Genomic DNA, 17,342 nt, shown 5'->3' on the forward strand with positions numbered 1-17,342 from the left:
TATTATCATCTCTAAGTTAGTTTCAGCAACTAGCATAAAACACAGCATTCTTGGCACATGCAAAGCCTGTTTTGAGGTTGAAGCGAACAAGCAGAATTCCCCAGGACAAAACCTGGGGACCAAGAGGGGTGATGGTTGATGGGGGCAAATCAAGTCAAAAGGTGGTAAGCAGAACTACTGTTGGCCCCACATATTTTCTGTAGGCCTCCAGTCTTCCAATTTACAATGCAGCTGGACATGCTCCAAGCAGAAAGGCTAGGGAGACCACAACAACCAGACATATTTTCCATTTGGCACAAACTTAAGTAAGAGTTACAAATCAAACCATTGCCAGCCCCTCTTCAGCCTCCCTTGCAAAAAAATGAAAAATAATGCCCTGCCCTGTGTCACTCCACTAAATGAGGGAAGTCTCGTTGGTTTTACTTCTTCTCCTTCTTGAACCCTCACTCCCTAATTGTCTCAACCCAGCCATTCCGACCAGAGAGTCCCATACACACTTGAGGGACGCCATGAATGTTCCTTCCTCCATACATCCTGGAGAAAATACCAAATTGCAATAAAGTTGTCATGGTCCAGTTCTTCATGTGAAGCTTGTAGATGGTTAGTTAGCTTCTCCACAGACTTTGCAACCATGCAAGTATCTCCAAGTCAGCCGTTCGCCATCTTGATGTGCCCAGAGGCACTTGTTTCCGTTTAAATATGTACGTAAGCAGCTGTTCTTGCCAACAGATTATGGGTGGGGTCAGGGCCGGATTTAGGTTTGATGAGGCCCTAAGCTACTGAAGGTAATGGGGCCCTTTATATGTCCAGATGTCCTTTGTCAACAACAAATTGTCGCTGTTTTTTGTGTTGAATATATGCTATATGGTAATTGATGGACCTAATAGGTATCTAAAGCCATTTGCACATGTTGCCATGCAACCAGTCCGTGCAGAATGTAAGCACCTATATATAGAAATGAGCAAGCCAGTGATATTTTAGGGAGCAGGCAGGGCCCATTACTTACATCATTAGAGTCTACACAACACAAAACACTGTTGCTATATGTAGGTTTTATTTTATTTGTTTTTTATCTTGTATTTTGGAAATGTACATCCAGGTTGTTTTTTTCTTTAAATTTTTTGGGGGGGCCCAAGAAAGTGGGGCCTTAAGCTATAGCTTGTTTAGCTTATATGTAAATCCATCACTGGGTGGGGGTGGAAGGTCCAATCCCACGTACTGGGCTCAGCAAATCCTATTGGCACCCCCACAGTTCAAACTAAGACCTCACAGCCAGAGTTCTACCCCCCCCACTCTGAAAAGCTGACTAAATTTGCATGCAGATATTATGCAAATGTATGCCATGCCCCTTGCCCCTGAGCCTAGAAATGTCCCTGTGGCATAGGATATGTGAGGTGCATATAGACTAGACAGGTAGAATAGACACATTAGCACAGGCTATTTACTGGAACTTGAGAAAGAGAATTGGGAAGGATTTCTGTCACATAGGATTAACTAAACACCCTATTGTGCATTCAGACAAAGTACAGTATCTGTGTCTTTTGGTTTGCTTCCTTTTCCTATGCTTTGACAGAGGGAAGAATCTTTGGGCAGAGTTGGGCATTTCAACAGGGACAGAAGGGATAGGACTCAGCTTTCTGAAATCTTGCTTGCCTTCTGCACAGCAAGCCAGCCATGAAACTGCAACAGCCTATCTAGTGGCTTGGGAGGCTTGCCAGTGACAAGTAGCCAATGTTTTGACTGCCTTTCCAACATGATGTCTTGGAAGCTATAGGCATATCTGCAGAGTAACTTGTTTCTTGGGGTTTCTGAGAGTGAAGAGAAAGAGTTAAATGAATTTGTGTTAATAGTGCAGACATGCCTTTCCCCCTCTGCCAGCATTCAAAGGGCTGGTCCTGACATGATGCCATTTTTCTCCACGGCTTTGAAATGATTCCCGTGGAGACATTCAGATGGAAAACATGAGTAACCGTTCATGTAGATTTCTTAGGATAAGAGCTAGAAGCAAGATACCAGGTTCACGGTGGCTGCTGCGCACAGGATTTCTAGTCCTGCTCTGGAACGACATATTATTGCTGAGATATTGCTGCTGCTAAATACCATAGAGCTGTGTCGCTTCATTCTGTCTGCTTGTAAATGCAAAATGTCACTGCATTGCAAGTTCCCCTTTCCATCACTCTCACTGATTGGCTGCTGCTTATAGGGGCATGGAACCCTAGGCACAATGATGCCATGACAAACATTTTGCTGTTGTAAATGTCCCTGAGTGAATATGTGGCATTGTTGGAAAGCCACTCATGAATGACTGCTTGGAAGAGCGCAGAGGGGAGCAATGCAGTGCTGCATCTGCAGCAGTACAACCGGACGCCTTGATCTGCAACCCCAGCTGCAACAAAACACGTCTCCTCCATATCAGTGTCTACAGCCACAGCAGATGCTGCAACCTTCCAACAGTTTGACTTCACTCCCAAAGGCCCACACCTCCATTGTCTCCCGAGACAGAAGGACAGTAGCTTTGGGGGCAGCACAAGGCTTGTACAACGTTGCAAACAGATGCTTTGCATTGTCTATTCTTTGGATTGTTGTGGTTTTTTTTACAGTTTCTACAACTGGGACAGGAATATCTGCTGCCTGAATTCAAGTCCAAATTACCAAGTGATTGCAGAAAATGTGTGCGGCCTCCTCTTCAAGAACAAGTCTGACAGGAAGGTCATCAATGTTGACCCCAAGGTAGCATTGTCACTTTTGTCATTTCCCTGAAACAACAGGCCTGTCTGTGTAAAACATCCATGCTTTTATTTTTACTGCTCATTTCACGGATCAAGGGACAATGCATGGGTCTGGTTTTTGTCCTGTTGAGAAGTGATGTTCCATCATGAAGGACGTTTCTTATATTAAAAACAAAAAAAATTCCTTCCAGTAGCACCTTAAAGTTAGTTCTTGGTATGAGCTTTCATGTGCATGCACACTTCTTCAGATACACTGAAACAGAAGTTGCCAGATCCTTCTATATAGTGAGAAGGTGGGGAGGGGTATTACTCAGAAGGGTGGTGGGAATGGGTGATTGGCAGATAGCTGTGATGAGCCTGTTGACGACTCTTAACGACTGCAATAGGTCTTACAGGGAAAAGCAAGGGGTGAGAAGGTGAAAAATGGCTTTGTCATGTATAATGAGATAAGAATCCAATGTCTTTGTTCAGACCAGGTCTCTCCATGGTTTTAAGTTTGGTAATGAGTTGCAATTCACTGTAAGACCTATTGCAGTCGTTAAGAGTCGTCAACAGGCTCATCACAGCTATCTGCCAATCACCCATTCCCACCACCCTTCTGAGTAATACCCCTCCCCCACCTTCTCACTATATAGAAGGATCTGGCAACTTCTGTTTCAGTGTATCTGAAGAAGTGTGCATGCACACGAAAGCTCATACCAAGAACTAACTTAGTTGGTCTTTAAGGTGCTACTGGAAGGAATTTTTTTTGTTTTGACTATGGCAGACCAACACAGCTACCTATCTGTTTCTTATATTAGTTGGATATATGATGTTCTTCAAATGGGACATCTTGTAAATGCAGCCAAGGTGGAAACAATCATGAACATATGAATCTTAAGTACTGCTGAAACAAGGTCCATGTACTTTGGTTCTATCTGAAAGCAACAGATCTCATTGTAGGTAGGTCTTCCTGTAAAGCTGTAGGCCTCACAAGATGGAAATGTCATCTTTTAATTCTTTTTGAATGAGACTTTTTTTCCCATGGATGACAGCAGTGGGCCTCAGTTTCATTAAGCATAAGGCATATCTAGAGAAGCATCTTAAACTCCCCAGATTCCCTTGGGCACTTCCTTATGTAATAGTGCAGTAATAATAGTTCAGTAATCCTGTGCAGAAACTGGGTGCACCTGCAGTCTTAGAGGCAACAACCAACCTACACAAAGCCAGCAGCACTTCTCCTTCGCTTATTGCAGTCTCTGGGAGCTTGGGATCAGGAGCTCGTGAACAGGACTTGCAAACAGGGGCATTTGAAGGAAGGAGGAGAACTGGAGGGATTGGAATTGGAAGAGACTGAAGAGAGTGAGATTGTGTCTTTTGGAACAAGGTTGCTTGCTTGTCTGAGCTGTTTGGAGACTTGATTGTGAGTTTGTTTGTGGTTGTGGTCATGTGACAGCACATGGTCTGAAGGAGAGGGGCTGCCGCTGAAAGGAAGGCAGGCAGACTGAATGAGAAAGCGAGTTGAGCCAGCAGCAGGTCTACTTAGCTTCTTGCAGTCTCCGGGAGCTCATGACCAGGACTACCTGGTATTCCCAGGTAGTGCTGGGAACAACTCCTGCTTGAAACTGTGAAGTACTACAGCCTGTCAGTGTAGACAATATAATGGTCTGTCTCAGTATAAGGCAACTTCCTATATTCCTATTTTATGGGTAGGTTCAAGGCCAAGGCAACTGAGATAATGTATGGGTCCCCTAGCAAGCACTGGGAAACTGGTCTCCTATGTTGCGCCCTTAGTACCAAAAAGTGTTGCTAAGAGGACTTAGAATCATAGAATTGTAGGGCAGGAAGGGACCCTGAGGTTAATTTAGTCCAATCCCCTGCAATGCAAACTTGGCCCTCCAGCTGTTTTGGGACTACAATTCCCATCATCCCTGACCACTGGTCCTGTTAGCTAGGGATGATGGGAGTTGTAGTCCAAAAACAGCTGGAGGGCCAAGTTTGGCCATCACTGACCTATGGGGATCGAGCTTGCAACCTCGTCATTATTGGCACCACGCTCTAGCCATCAGAGTCATTACGCCTCTTAAAACAAGCTACATACAAACCCACACTGTTTGTGCCCTCCTTACCCCACTGCAATGGCTCTATTTCAAGGCGTTTCTCTCTCTCAAACAACCACATTTGACAAGCTGATTTTTCACTGTCTTCCGCTTACTCCAGGTTATGACACCAAAACAGTTAAATGCTACATTACCTTCTTTTTACAAATTGGTTTAAGTATTTTTAAAGTGTGTGCATGGAATGTGCGGGAGGGAGGGAACTTAGGAAATCAGTCCCATATACTTCTGTTCCAAATGAACAGTATGCAATTTACAATTCTGTCACTGCAGGGGTGGTGTGCCCCATTTCACCGCTTAAGGCAAAACAAAAAGCTGCCATCCCACTTTGCCACCGCATGGAAGCCTCCGTTACCTGGGTTGCAAAGCAGCAGCAGCAGCAGGTTCTGGTGAAATCTCGCAAAGCACACGAGATCTTACATGAGTCCTACATTGGACTGACCCAAGATTACATAGTGTGCTCTGTGCACTGGATTTCAGGCAATCCCCCCACTCCAGTAAAACAGCAGAGAATAATGGACAAATGGCCATGATTCAAACAAAGGTAAGCATTTTACGTCCCTTCGATTCCATTTGAAGAGAGGTAATAAAATGCTTACCTTTGATTGAAATAAATGGGACTTAAAATACTGGGATTTGCTTGAATCATATCCCTTTTTCCATTGCTTCTTTGCTGTCTTGGTTAGAGAGTTCCGTTATGAACAATGGCCCTCTGTTGTGATCTGAGTGTGTCCATCTGCAGTGATCTGAGTGAGTCCATCTGTTCCTCATTGTCCCTTTAAAAACGTTGCATCTTAAGTCCTTGGACTATAGATTGAATATGGCAAACACACCCATGCTTTGGTTCCTCTCAAAACCAACGCAGAGTAAGCCGGGCAGTAATTTGTTTGGGTTTGCACAGAACAGCTCTCGGATGAGGGTTTCTTTGAAGTACTTCCCACGAAAGCTGGTTGCATATGAATAGCAACGGGACCAAATATCAAATTATACACATCTTAAAATGGGAGTGTGTTGGTTTGCAAGACATTTAAAAATGCATACCTAAAAAGAAGTGTATTTGGTTGCATTCAAAGTGGGTCACTGGTCTAACTTCCTGCAGCTGTGGAACATCTGTAACAAATAAGCAGATACCCTATTGCTGTGTGAAATATATACTTTTAAGAATTGAGGACCAAATCAAGCACAGAGGGGGTTTCGGCTCTTTAAAGCCGTACACATTGCATTTCTAGCTTCCTTGTGTGTCTCTACTGCACAGAGGCATAAATACCCATGAAAATGGTCAAAATTGGATTCCTACATTGGAGTGTGTAATGGGCCAGGGAGGCTGAATTCCACAAAATAGATTTGTGAGACAAAGAATCACCACCCACTCAGGACCTATGGGACAACATGGAGGACTGGTAGTTTTGGGAGGTGATGCCTTTCCCCCCATAAAATCTAATGGAGACATTGAATGGAAAATAATATTTAGAAATGGTTGCTCCTCCAAATTAACCCTTCTCTACCAAGCCAGCTACTAGGGACGCAAGTGGCACTGTGGGTTAAACCACAGAGCCAAAGATGTGCCGATCAGAAGGTCGGCAGTTTGAATCCCCGTGACAGGGGGAGCTCCCGTTGCTCGGTCTCTGCTCCTGCCAACCTAGCAGTTCGAAAGCATGTAAAAGTGCAAGTAGAGAAATAGGTACCGCTCTGGCAGGAAGGTAAACAGCTTTTCCGTGTGCTGCTTGGTTCACCAGAAGCAGCTTAGTCATGCTGGCCACATGACCCGGAAGCTGTACGCCGGCTCCCTCGGCCAATAAAGCGAGATGAGTTGAGTCGTCCGCAACTGGACCTAATGGTCAAGGGTACCTTTACCTTTACCAAGCCAGCTATGTGATGCTTACTAGAGAGGATAGAAGACAGCAGGTTGTAAACTGAGAGGCTGCAATACCCTCAAAGTGTGGACAATCGGCTCTCATTCCACTTGTAGCAGACAGCAGAATGAGTGTGTAGCACTTGGGGCCCCTTGACAGCTGCCTGCCCAACTTCCTAGCCATTATGCACCCAGGTAAAGGTAAAGGTACCCCTGACCGTTAGGTCCAGTCACAGATGACTCTGGGGTTGCGGCGCTCATCTCACTCTATAGGCCAAGGGAGCCAGCGTTTATCCGCAGACAGCTTCCAGGTCATGTGGCCAGCATGACTAAGCCGCTTCTGGCGAACCAGAGCAGCACACGGAAACGCCGTTTACCTTCCCACCGGAGCAGTACCTATTTATCTACTTGCACTTGACATGCTTTTGAACTGCTAGGTGGGCAGGAGCTAGGACAGAACAACGGGAGCTCACCCCATCACGGGGATTTGAACTGCCGACTTTCTGATCGACAAGCCCAAGGCTCTGTGGTTTAGACCACAGTGCCACCCGCGTCCCTTATGCACCCAGAAGCTATTGCAAATCAAACATTGCTCCTGGCTAGGCATTCCATGCAAATTGGGCCTTTCACAAGATCAAGCTCTCAAGGTAGACTTTGGAACAGAGGGCCAAAGTTGGCATGTTACGTGATGCATGTCATTGTGAGCTGGCAGTATTCCAGTGGTGCGTAACCTCCCAGGATCTCATGCCGCACAGATCGCAATGGTGTGAACTGAATGGTGTTTGATTTGAGTTTCTGGTTTCTTTCTCGCCCTTGTTCCATCCTCAGGCTTATCCAGGGGACAACACAACACGGACTCCAATCGAAACGGACCTCTACCTGCAGGTGGTCATTTATGATCATGTCCTCAGAAGAAAGCTCTAAACATCATTTCTGACGAGGAATAAATACACTGGAAGAAGTCTTTAATATGTATACCAGAGGTGGAGAGGGGGGGGAGTAGTTTATTCCAAGGACTAAATAGTCAAGGGTGCCTTAGGCTGATAAGGAACAGTTACCAAATAGCACTTTTCCTGAGGTTGTTTATTAAAGAGATTTTGCCTTTGTTTTCCTATCTGCATAAGAGTGCTTTAAATCATTTTATAATAATAATTTTTTATTTATACCCCGCCCTCCCCAGCCAAGGCCGGGCTCAGAGCGGCTTACAAGCAATAATAAAAACAAGATGAATGATTACAACTTAAAAACAAAAATAAAATACAACATTAAAATAATGGAACATTAAAATATTAAAATGTAGCCTCATCGCAGGAGGAGAAGGAAAAGAAAAAAGAAAGAGAGGGAGGAAGGGAATCAAATTAGCTCCAAGCCAAAGGCCAGGCGGAACAACTCTGTCTTACAGGCCCTGCGGAAAGAAATCAGATCCCGCAGGGCCCCGGTCTCATGAGGCAGAGCGTTCCACCAGGCCGGAGCCAGAGCTGAAAAGGCCCTGGCTCTGGTTGAAGCCAATCTAACTTCCTTAGGGCCTGGGACCACTAGGGTGTTTTAGAACCCTAAAATATAGCACCCCTTTAGAAACGTGTGTTAACTCAGTGCACAGTTACTTCTAATTACTTTTTAAACCACAGAATGCCTTCCACATTAGGGCTTTGTAAATGCCATTAAAGGGGAAAGAATGAAAGGATCACACACCTCTGGAAATGTGTGCAGGTTTGGGGGAATGCAACTTTTGGTGATGCATCGAATGTGGTGTGAATCAGAACAGGAGGAGGTGAAACTGAATTAACAAAATAAGATAGGGCAGGGTGGGGTGGGAAGAGAGCTGTGTTGCTCTTCACTTAATGATATTCACTAAATGAGTGCCCTGGAAACTCAACGCCAAACTTCAAGTGATTTTACATGTGTCACCTTGGAGTTGGGTGGATCCTTTAAAGCAGGGCTTGCACAGCCTGTGGCCCTTCAGACTTGGCTGCACTACAATGTCCATCGTCTCTGACTGGCTGGGTTGCTGGAGTCTAGCCAAGTATGGCCCACAGGTTGGCCACTGATGCTTTGAAAACTGTAAATTGGAAGGGCTAGGCAGCCAGCTTAGGTACCGTATTTTTTGCTCTATAAGACGTACCTGACCATAAGATGCACCTAGTTTTTAGAGGAGGAAAACAAGAAAATAAATATTCTGAATCAGATGTTGTTGAAGAGGCTTTGCACGGCTATCGCTGAAGCCAGAACAGCAAGAGGGATTGCTGCACAGCAATCCCTCTTGCTGTTCTGGCTTCAGCGATAGCTGTGCAGCCTGCATTGGCTCCATAAGACGCACACATATTTCCCTTTACTTTTCGGGAGGGAAAAAGTGTGTCTTATAGAGCGAAAAATACAGTAACTCATTCCTTTTGTGCTATGGTCCCTCTCCTCCCCATCCCACCCAACAAAAGACAATTGGAAGGGGAGCTCACTAATTGCATTTGGAAATGCTAACACATCAAATCATATAACTATAGAGTTGGAAGGGACCCTGAGAATAATCTAGTCCAGGCATGTCCAACTCCCAAGAGACTGCGATCTACTCCCAGTATTTAAAAAAAAACTGGCAGTGATCTACCCATTGTCATTGGAGTGAGGAGGTGCGTGCGTAGGGTGGGTGGATTACCCAGAGTTGATGAGCTTTTTTTTAGGAGAGAAGGAATAAGGATCCCGCGATCTACCAGGATCAGCCGGGGATCTACCGGTAGATCGCGATCTACTGGTTGGACATCCCTGCTCTAGTCCAACCCCCCACAAAGCAATACAGAAATATGCAGCTGTCCCATATAGGGACCGAACCTGTGACCCTGGCATTATCCACACCCTGCTCTAACCAAGTGAGCTAGAGCAGCTCTGTGTGGAAATGCCCCCAGTGTGGTCCTATGGTCCTACTACCTGCATGGCAAAGCTAGACTATTAAACGCAAGATTTCTCCCTGCCTTCCCTGCTTCCTTTCTCCTTGATATAGGGTCTCACACCTCACCCAGAAGCCCAGGAAACTGGATCTTTGCATCTCGAAAGGAACAGTTCCCTTGTCAGTTTGCAAATCTCTAATTAAAAGTACCCACCTAGAAAAATGCGTCTCTTCCTGCAGGTGGGGGGCAGGTGATGCTACGGGCCAAACGCTCTTAGGGAGGGCTGGGAGAATCCAGCTTGGGAATGAGCAAAGAGCCAAAGAAATCACAGAGCAGAACAGCTCCAGGGGAAGGGCTACTGTCAATAAGCCCATAAAGAGGACACCCAAAGGGAGGGCTGGGATGTCTCGCAGTGAGTAGTTAAGTGCTGTGCTGCTTAAGAGGCACTTGAATGGAAGCAGACTCATTAACAGGTGGGCACAGCTCCAGTAACATAGCAAGATCTAGGCCACGCGGAAGGAGCCCAAGACACGGTTCCTTCTCTTGCCAGGATCGTCTCTGCTCCCAGGAAGGGCAAGGGAAGGAAGCAAATTGTGAGCAAGAGATGAGGGTGAAACCAGAGGGGCACGTGCTTCTGTGTCTCCCCCACTACTAAGGTAGCCTTGTGTTTGACTGCTTACCTGATGGCCACGGGCAATCAGGAATTCCATGCAGGTGAGTGAGGAGGCTGAAGGAAGAGGGACAGGGTGCCCCATTCTTCCTCCAGCAGTCCACTTGCTTTCCATGTGAGCCACAGAAGGAAAGCCTTTTCCCAGTGACCATCGTGGAAATCCATAGCTGTGGCTCTGTCTCCTCTGCCAATCCCCTCTATCGAAGAATTGGGGTGTTTTTTACCAGCCTGACAAGAGGCTAGGAGCAGGATTCCACACACCTCTTTCCACAGCCAACATGGACATCCTGGCTACAGCCTCAGTGCAAGCTGTATTTGTAGATTTGTTTATAACGCAGTGTGAAGGAGACATCAGGAGGGGGTTGGTGCAGAACTGCTCAATGCCTGTGTGCTCACTGCAGTCACCATGCAAAGGCTGCTTAGAGGAGATGTTGTCATGTGGCAGGCCAAGTATGTGCAGCAGCTTTCTATGTGGATCACATAATTTATCCGTAAAAAGGTAAAGGTACCCCTGCCCGTACAGGCCAGTTCTTGACAGACTCTAGGGTTGTGCGCTCATCTCACTCTATAGGCCGGGAGCCAGCGCTGTCCGTAGACACTTCCGGGTCACGTGGCCAGTGTGACAAGCTGCATCTGGCGAGCCAGCGCAGCACACGGAACGCCGTTTACCTTCCCGCTGGTAAGCGGTCCCTATTTATCTACTTGCACCCGAAGGTGCTTTCGAACTGCTAGGTTGGCAGGCGCTGGGACCGAACGACGGGAGCGCACCCCGCCGCGGGGATTCAAACTGCCGACCTTTCGATCGGCAAGTCCTAGGCGCTGAGGCTTTAACCCACAGCGCCACCCGCGTCCCAATTTATCCGTGCCCCCCCCCCAAAGATTGGCCATTTGCCACAACATGGGGAAAACAGTCGGTTGCATATAATGAACTGCTGTACGTGAACAGGGGTTGTGTTTGCATTGCACCCGGAGGAAGGGAGCTGCTCCATTCATGAGTGAGGAAGAGCTTTCAAGGTGTGAATAGTTGGTCTTTCTCATAGAATGTGCAGGGAGTTTTGTTGACCTCTTCAAACTTCTCTTTGCCTGTTTTCCTGCCTTCCATTTAACCGAGTGCCCAAGAGGTTCTTGCCCATATGCAGAGTTTAAGGTTGCAGCCAGAGGGGAGAGGAAGGGAAACAGAGAGATCAGCTTCCCCTGATTCTGTTTGGTGGAATTTAGTAGCATGGAGGTCACCAAAAGAATACTCAGACAACTGCTTTGGTGAGGCCCATTGATGGAAGACCAAAAGGAGAACTCATAGCAGAAGCCTAAAAGGAAAGATGATGAGGGTGAGTTTTCTTCATTTGCCTGGACTAATAGCTGTGAAGCATTACTAAATTAATTCTGTGCTAATCTTGATTCAATAAATCTTGGGATTCAAGAGATATTTTTAGATGATTAATTGAAGGATGATTTGATTCTGGACTTGGAGTCATGCTATATAGCTGGGGGGAGTGGTTTGGTATATATTCACAGTGAATACTTGGAATACGACTATAAGTTCCTGCAAGGTTTAAGCAAGTTGGTAATAAGGAAATTCAATCTCCAGGCCAATGTGTGCACAAGGCTGGGCTCCATTGCTGGGCTTTTGTCAGCTTACTTGCTGGTGGGCAGGAATGAGTACCTTGACCCAGACACCGTTATAATCTCCAGCAATGCCCCCCAACTCACTCTGAGAAATTGAAATGGTGCCCAGCCCCTGTCAGCCAGCATTGTTCAGAGCATTTAGCCAGAAAGCATAATGTAAAGGTGGGCACAAGCACCAGTGGCAGGTCCCATGGGGAAGGTGGAGCCTAACCTTGACATCTGTCCAAAGATTCCAGGTGCTAACTGTGTAGGGACAGTAACTCCATGAGCAAGATTTCTCCCTAAGTGATGAAATACAGTATATTAAGCTTTCAGTATTTAAGATGGTTATCTGCTGAACATTCAGTTCAGCGGTTAAACTAGAGGTTCTCCAAACCATGGATGGTTATTTGAAACCATCACTTGAAGAATGCCAAACCTTGGTTTGAAGGCACTTCTAGTTAGCATTAGCCATAGTTTACCCAGTCCAGATGTCCTGGATAAACCACAATGCAAGATGCCTTTGACATATTATCACTCCTCCGAACCATAGTTTAAAGAATTGCTGACATGGAATCTGAAGAGACTCAGAGTATGCTGCAATTAATTAGGGCATATTAAAATACACTGTAATCAGTTTGCCTGGATTAACTAGATTTTAATATTCTTGTTTAATGTATGTTATTTATTTGGACTGCTGTGGTGTTTAAAATAAAATAGTTAGATTGGTTAAAACAGATCTTACTCTTTACAAGTTTAATATGGTTGGATTGATATATTATCAGTTTGTCTAGAAATAGTAAATTAATTACATTTGGAGAATTAATGTGCATTTAATTGGTAAGTGAGCTGTTGTCTGTTGTCATAAACTGTTCAACCTTTATAATAAGAAATGCTTATGTAGGCATTGTATATATAGTTTTCTTCTCTTAGAAAGCAGCCTAATAAAATCACTTCCATTCCTACTTTATACTTAAAAACTTGATTCTCTTTTTTTAAAAAGAACACCCTTAAAAGTGTATTCTAAAATACCCTGTTATCTATATCTATAAAACTAATTAACAATACTAACTGTAAAATGTAAACAAGGCTATTGGTATTGGCTCAACTCATACAATCAAGTTTCTGAATACTAAGTTCCCCAATACTAAGTGGCTTCATATATTCATATATTATGAAAACTAGCACACAACAGAGAGACAAACTGTAATGTGAGAGAGCTGTTCACACACATTCTTCTTTTTGTAAACCATGCGGTCCTGAGGACCCCAAACCAACTGTGGTTTCCAATAGTATATATATCACTACAGGAAATGTTGTGGGTACACTCTACTATTCTTGTAACACAAACTCCCTGCAAAATCATAGAAGCTGGAGGAACAGGAAGTCATCAGGTCCACTCCCCTGACGTATATCAGAATACCCCATGCATTCCAAAATCCAGGTAAGGACGCATCAGGAAGAGAGTGCAGCAACAATGGAAGTGTGCCCCACTTCTCAGGGGCATCATCTAAGTGTGTAGTTGCTTACTGGCTAGCAGTGCCCAGGAGGCTGGCATCAGGGAGAGCTGCTAGTCAGTAGGAAAGCATTCATCTGCACAGTGCTAACTTCGAAAACTCCTGCTTCCCCCTCTGCCTCCTAGGGCGTAAGGGTGGAGGTTCTCATTCATCTACCTGCCGTGAGAATAGCTTAATTGGTTTTGGCAACTCATGCATCAGCCCAAATGCTTACAGCCTCTCCACAGCAGTGTCACAGCAAGGCTTTAAAAACTAATGCCTGTCACATGTTTAGTCGTTTAATCGTGTCCGACTCTTCGTGACCCCATGGACCAGAGCACACCAGGCACTCCTGTCTTCCACTGCCTCCCGCAGTTTGGTCAAACTCATGCTGGTAGCTTTGAGAACACTGTCCAACCATCTCGTCCTCTGTCATCCCCTTCTCCTTGTGCCCTCCATCTTTCCCAACATCAGGGTCTTTCCCAGGAAATCTTCTCTTCTCATGAGGTGGCCAAAGTATTGGAGCCTCAGCTTCACGATCTGTCCTTCCAGTGAGCACTCAGGGCTGATTTCCTTAAGAATGGATAGGTGTGATCTTCTTGCAGTCCACGGGACTCTCAAGAGTCTCATCCAGCACCATAATTCAAAAGCATCAATTCTTTGGTGATCAGCCTTCTTTCTGGTCCAGCTCTCACTTCCATACATCACTACTGGGAGAACCATAGCTTTAACTATACGGACCTTTGTTGGCAAGGTGATGTCTCTGCTTTTTAAGATGCTGTCTAGGTTTATCATTGCTTTTCTCCTAAGAAGCAGGCGTCTTTTAATTTCGTGACAGCTGTCACCATCTGCAGTGACCTGCCACATGGGGACATCATTTTGGCAGGCTCAAATCAGATCTAACCAAAGAGTGGACGAGCTCAACAAAATCCTGACCTGCAGGGTTCTTCAGTCTTCAGCCCACATTAGTTCCTTGCCAGCAGACTGGCTAGTGTAGACTGTGGGCTGCCTGCTTTGCTCCTTGCAGTAATTTCGAGAAAATTCTGGGGGGATGTTCCATGCACTTGTGGTTGTGTGCTAGGAAACTGCCGTCTGGACACAACATATTTGAACCACGGACGGAAAATATTCCTCCAGGTAGTAATGGACATTTATATTATGCTTCTAGAAATGGATTCAACCTTGCAGCTTCCAGGGACTGAGTACTCCTTGCTGAGCAGGCCAAAGAACAATGCTGAAGTGCCTTTTTTTTTTTGTTTCAGAGGATCACTCCTCTTTCCTACATGACTATTCTGAAAGGTAACGTTTCTGCTTGCAGTCATATAGAATCATAGAATTTTAGAGTTGGAAGGGACTTCAAGAGTCATCTAGTCCAATCCCCCTGCAGTGCAGGAATCTCAAATAGATCGTACATGGCAGATGGCCATCAAACCTCCACTTAAAAACCTCCAAGGAAGGAGAGTCCACCACATTGCAAGGGAGTCTGCTCCACTGTCAAACAGCTCTTGCTGCCAGAAAATTCTTCCTGATGTTTAGTTGGAATCCTGATGATTAGTTGGTTTGGGTCCTACCTTCTGGAGCAGGAGAAAACAAGCTTGTTCCATCTTCCATGTGAGAGCCCTTCAGATATTTTAAGATGGTTATCCTATCTCCTCTTTCCCAGGCTAAACATACCCAGCTCCCTCAACCGTTCCTCATAAGACTTGGTTTCCAGACCCTGGATCATCTTGGTTGCGCTCCTCTGCACATGTTCCAGCTTGTCAATATCCTTCTTAAATTGTGGCACCCAGAACTGTGCACAATACTTCTGGTGTGGTCTGACCAAGACAGAATAGAGTAATACTATTACTTCCCTTGATCTGGACACTGTACTTCTGTTGGTCAGCCTAGAATAGGATTAGCTTTTTTTTTTGCCTCTGCATCACACTGTTGACTCATGTTAAGCTTGTGGTCTTCTAAGACACCTAGATCTTTTTCACATGTACTACTGGCAAGCCAGTTGTCCCCCATCTTACATTTGTGCAGTTGGTTATTCCCACCTAAGTGCAGAACCTTACGTTTGTCCCTGTTGAAATGCATTTTGTTAGTTTCGGCCCAGTTCTCCAATCTGTGAAGGTCATCTTGAACCTCAGTTCTGTCTTCAGCTGCATTGACTACCCCTCTCAGTTTGGTGTCATCTGCAAATTTGATGAACATCCCCTCAACACCTTCATCCATAAAGATGTTGAACAGCAACAGGGACAGAACCCTGTGGCACCTCACTTGTGACTTTTCCCCAGGATAACAAGCAACCATTAGTGAGCCCTCTGGGTTCTGTCTACCTCATCCAGTCCATATTTTACCAGCCTCTTCGCTTGCAATAATATCTCTGACAGATGGAAGTGTTTAGAATACCAGTGGTCATCAAAACTCTTCAGATAGGATAGGACCTGTTTTTATTTGCAGTTTCTTTGCTAAAGCATATTCACTATTGTCTGGAAAATGAAGGCATTGGTGCATTTCCATAGCTCTCTTTGTTGGACTTTTGCGCCAACACAGAGTGTGCGCAGCGTCCGGGGCGTAGAAATAAAAGGCTGTCCGCAATATCTTTGCTTTGTTTTATTTCAAAAACATAACAAACGCTGCAAGCCATCACTCTTCCTCACCAGTAGCATACAAAACATTTGATCAACTTAAATACAGTTTTCAGATAATCAATTATCCTATCACATCCCTTCCTGCATTCTGTGCAGAAAGCAAACTCCCCTTTTAATTAGTCAAATAGTCAAGAGACCACAGGTGTGCAGCTAAGTAGGTCAAACTGCAGACATACACCTCTGAAACCAACTTGGTTCCTGAGTAGCACCATTGACCACCTTAAAATAAAGAAAAACCAACACTCTTATCTTCAGTGAAATCCTGAGTACGCTGAGAACTGGTTAGTGACAGGTTTGGGGGGATGGCTGGAAGAGCACCACATTCTTCCATTCCTTTGAACCTATTGTCTCACTCCGCTGCTCTCACTCACCTAATTCCCCCTTAAAGTAATAAAAACCTGAGGTGGAAAGTAGGCAATATTCTCCAAACTGGAAAGACACAAACACACAAAAAACCCAACCCAAAGAAATCAAGAGATACATAAAATTAAAACTTCCAAGGATGTGGAAATGGTTTCTTCAAGGTGTATTCGGTGTTTTCTTACTTCTACCCTATAAATCAAAGCTTTTGATCTTGGTTAAATTACAGCAAGATTAGAACACCACGTCTGTGCCTGTAGGGTTAGAGAAGAAGGATTTAAATTACAGTGCAAACTTACTAAAAACCATGTTCATAAAAGCACAGATGACTGAGAAGCAACGTCTCTTGTGTGTATTGAAAACCCAAAGCACTTCCTAGGAGAGGGTGGTTTGATGCCCAGTTTGGAATTGCAAAGTGAGAAATGCAATTACATTTGGACAGTTGTCTTATAGCATCTAGGGACGCGGGTGGCGTTGTGGGTTAAACCAAAGAGCCTAGGACTTGCCAATCAGAATGTCAGCGGTTTGAATCCCCGCGACAGGGTGAGGTCCTGTTGCTCGGTCCCTGCTCCTGCCCACCTAGCAGTTCGAAAGCATGTCAAGTGCAAGTAGATAAATAGGTACCACACCGGTGGGAAGGTAAACGGCATTTCTGTGTGCTGCTCTGGTTCACCAGAAGCGGCTTAGTCATGCTGGCCACATGACCCAGAAGCTGTACGCTGGCTCCCTTGGCCAGTAAAGCGAGATGAGCGCCGCAACCCCAGAGTCATCTGCGACCGGACCGAATGGTCAGGGGTCCCTTTATCTTTACCTTATAGCATCTACCAAAGCAACCCCCCCCCCAAAAAAAACAACAACAACAACCTGTCAAATGCCTTGGTAAATGCCTTAATCCATGGTTTGCTGGTGGCCCCTAAAACAGATAGATGCCCACCCCTGGAGAAGAATCCCCATCCAGGTCAACAGTTCTGCAACAGAACAGACAGTTCTGCTTGTGCCTCCCCCCCCCCCCCCTTTCCATT

At 45.3% G+C, this 17,342-nt stretch overlaps 1 protein-coding gene across 2 annotated transcripts in view; it reads left to right on the forward strand.

The window, feature by feature from the left end:
• CFAP299 (cilia and flagella associated protein 299) overlaps positions 1 to 7,787 on the forward strand; it is a 345,532-nt gene extending 337,745 nt beyond the window's left edge. Inside the window, exons 5-6 of one of the 2 annotated variants that reach the window (XM_028743975.2) lie at positions 2,601 to 2,730; positions 7,506 to 7,787. In XM_028743975.2, coding sequence (XP_028599808.1) covers positions 2,601 to 2,730; positions 7,506 to 7,601 — 226 coding nt within the window. In that variant the 3' untranslated portion in view covers positions 7,602 to 7,787. The remainder of the gene's footprint in view (positions 1 to 2,600; positions 2,731 to 7,505) is intronic. The other variant, XM_028743976.2, reaches the window with a different exon arrangement.
• Positions 7,788 to 17,342: the final 9,555 nt, after the last annotated feature.

This window comes from Podarcis muralis, chromosome 9, assembly GCF_964188315.1.
Source record: "Podarcis muralis chromosome 9, rPodMur119.hap1.1, whole genome shotgun sequence".
In the NCBI taxonomy this organism is placed as follows: Eukaryota; Metazoa; Chordata; class Lepidosauria; order Squamata; family Lacertidae; genus Podarcis; species Podarcis muralis.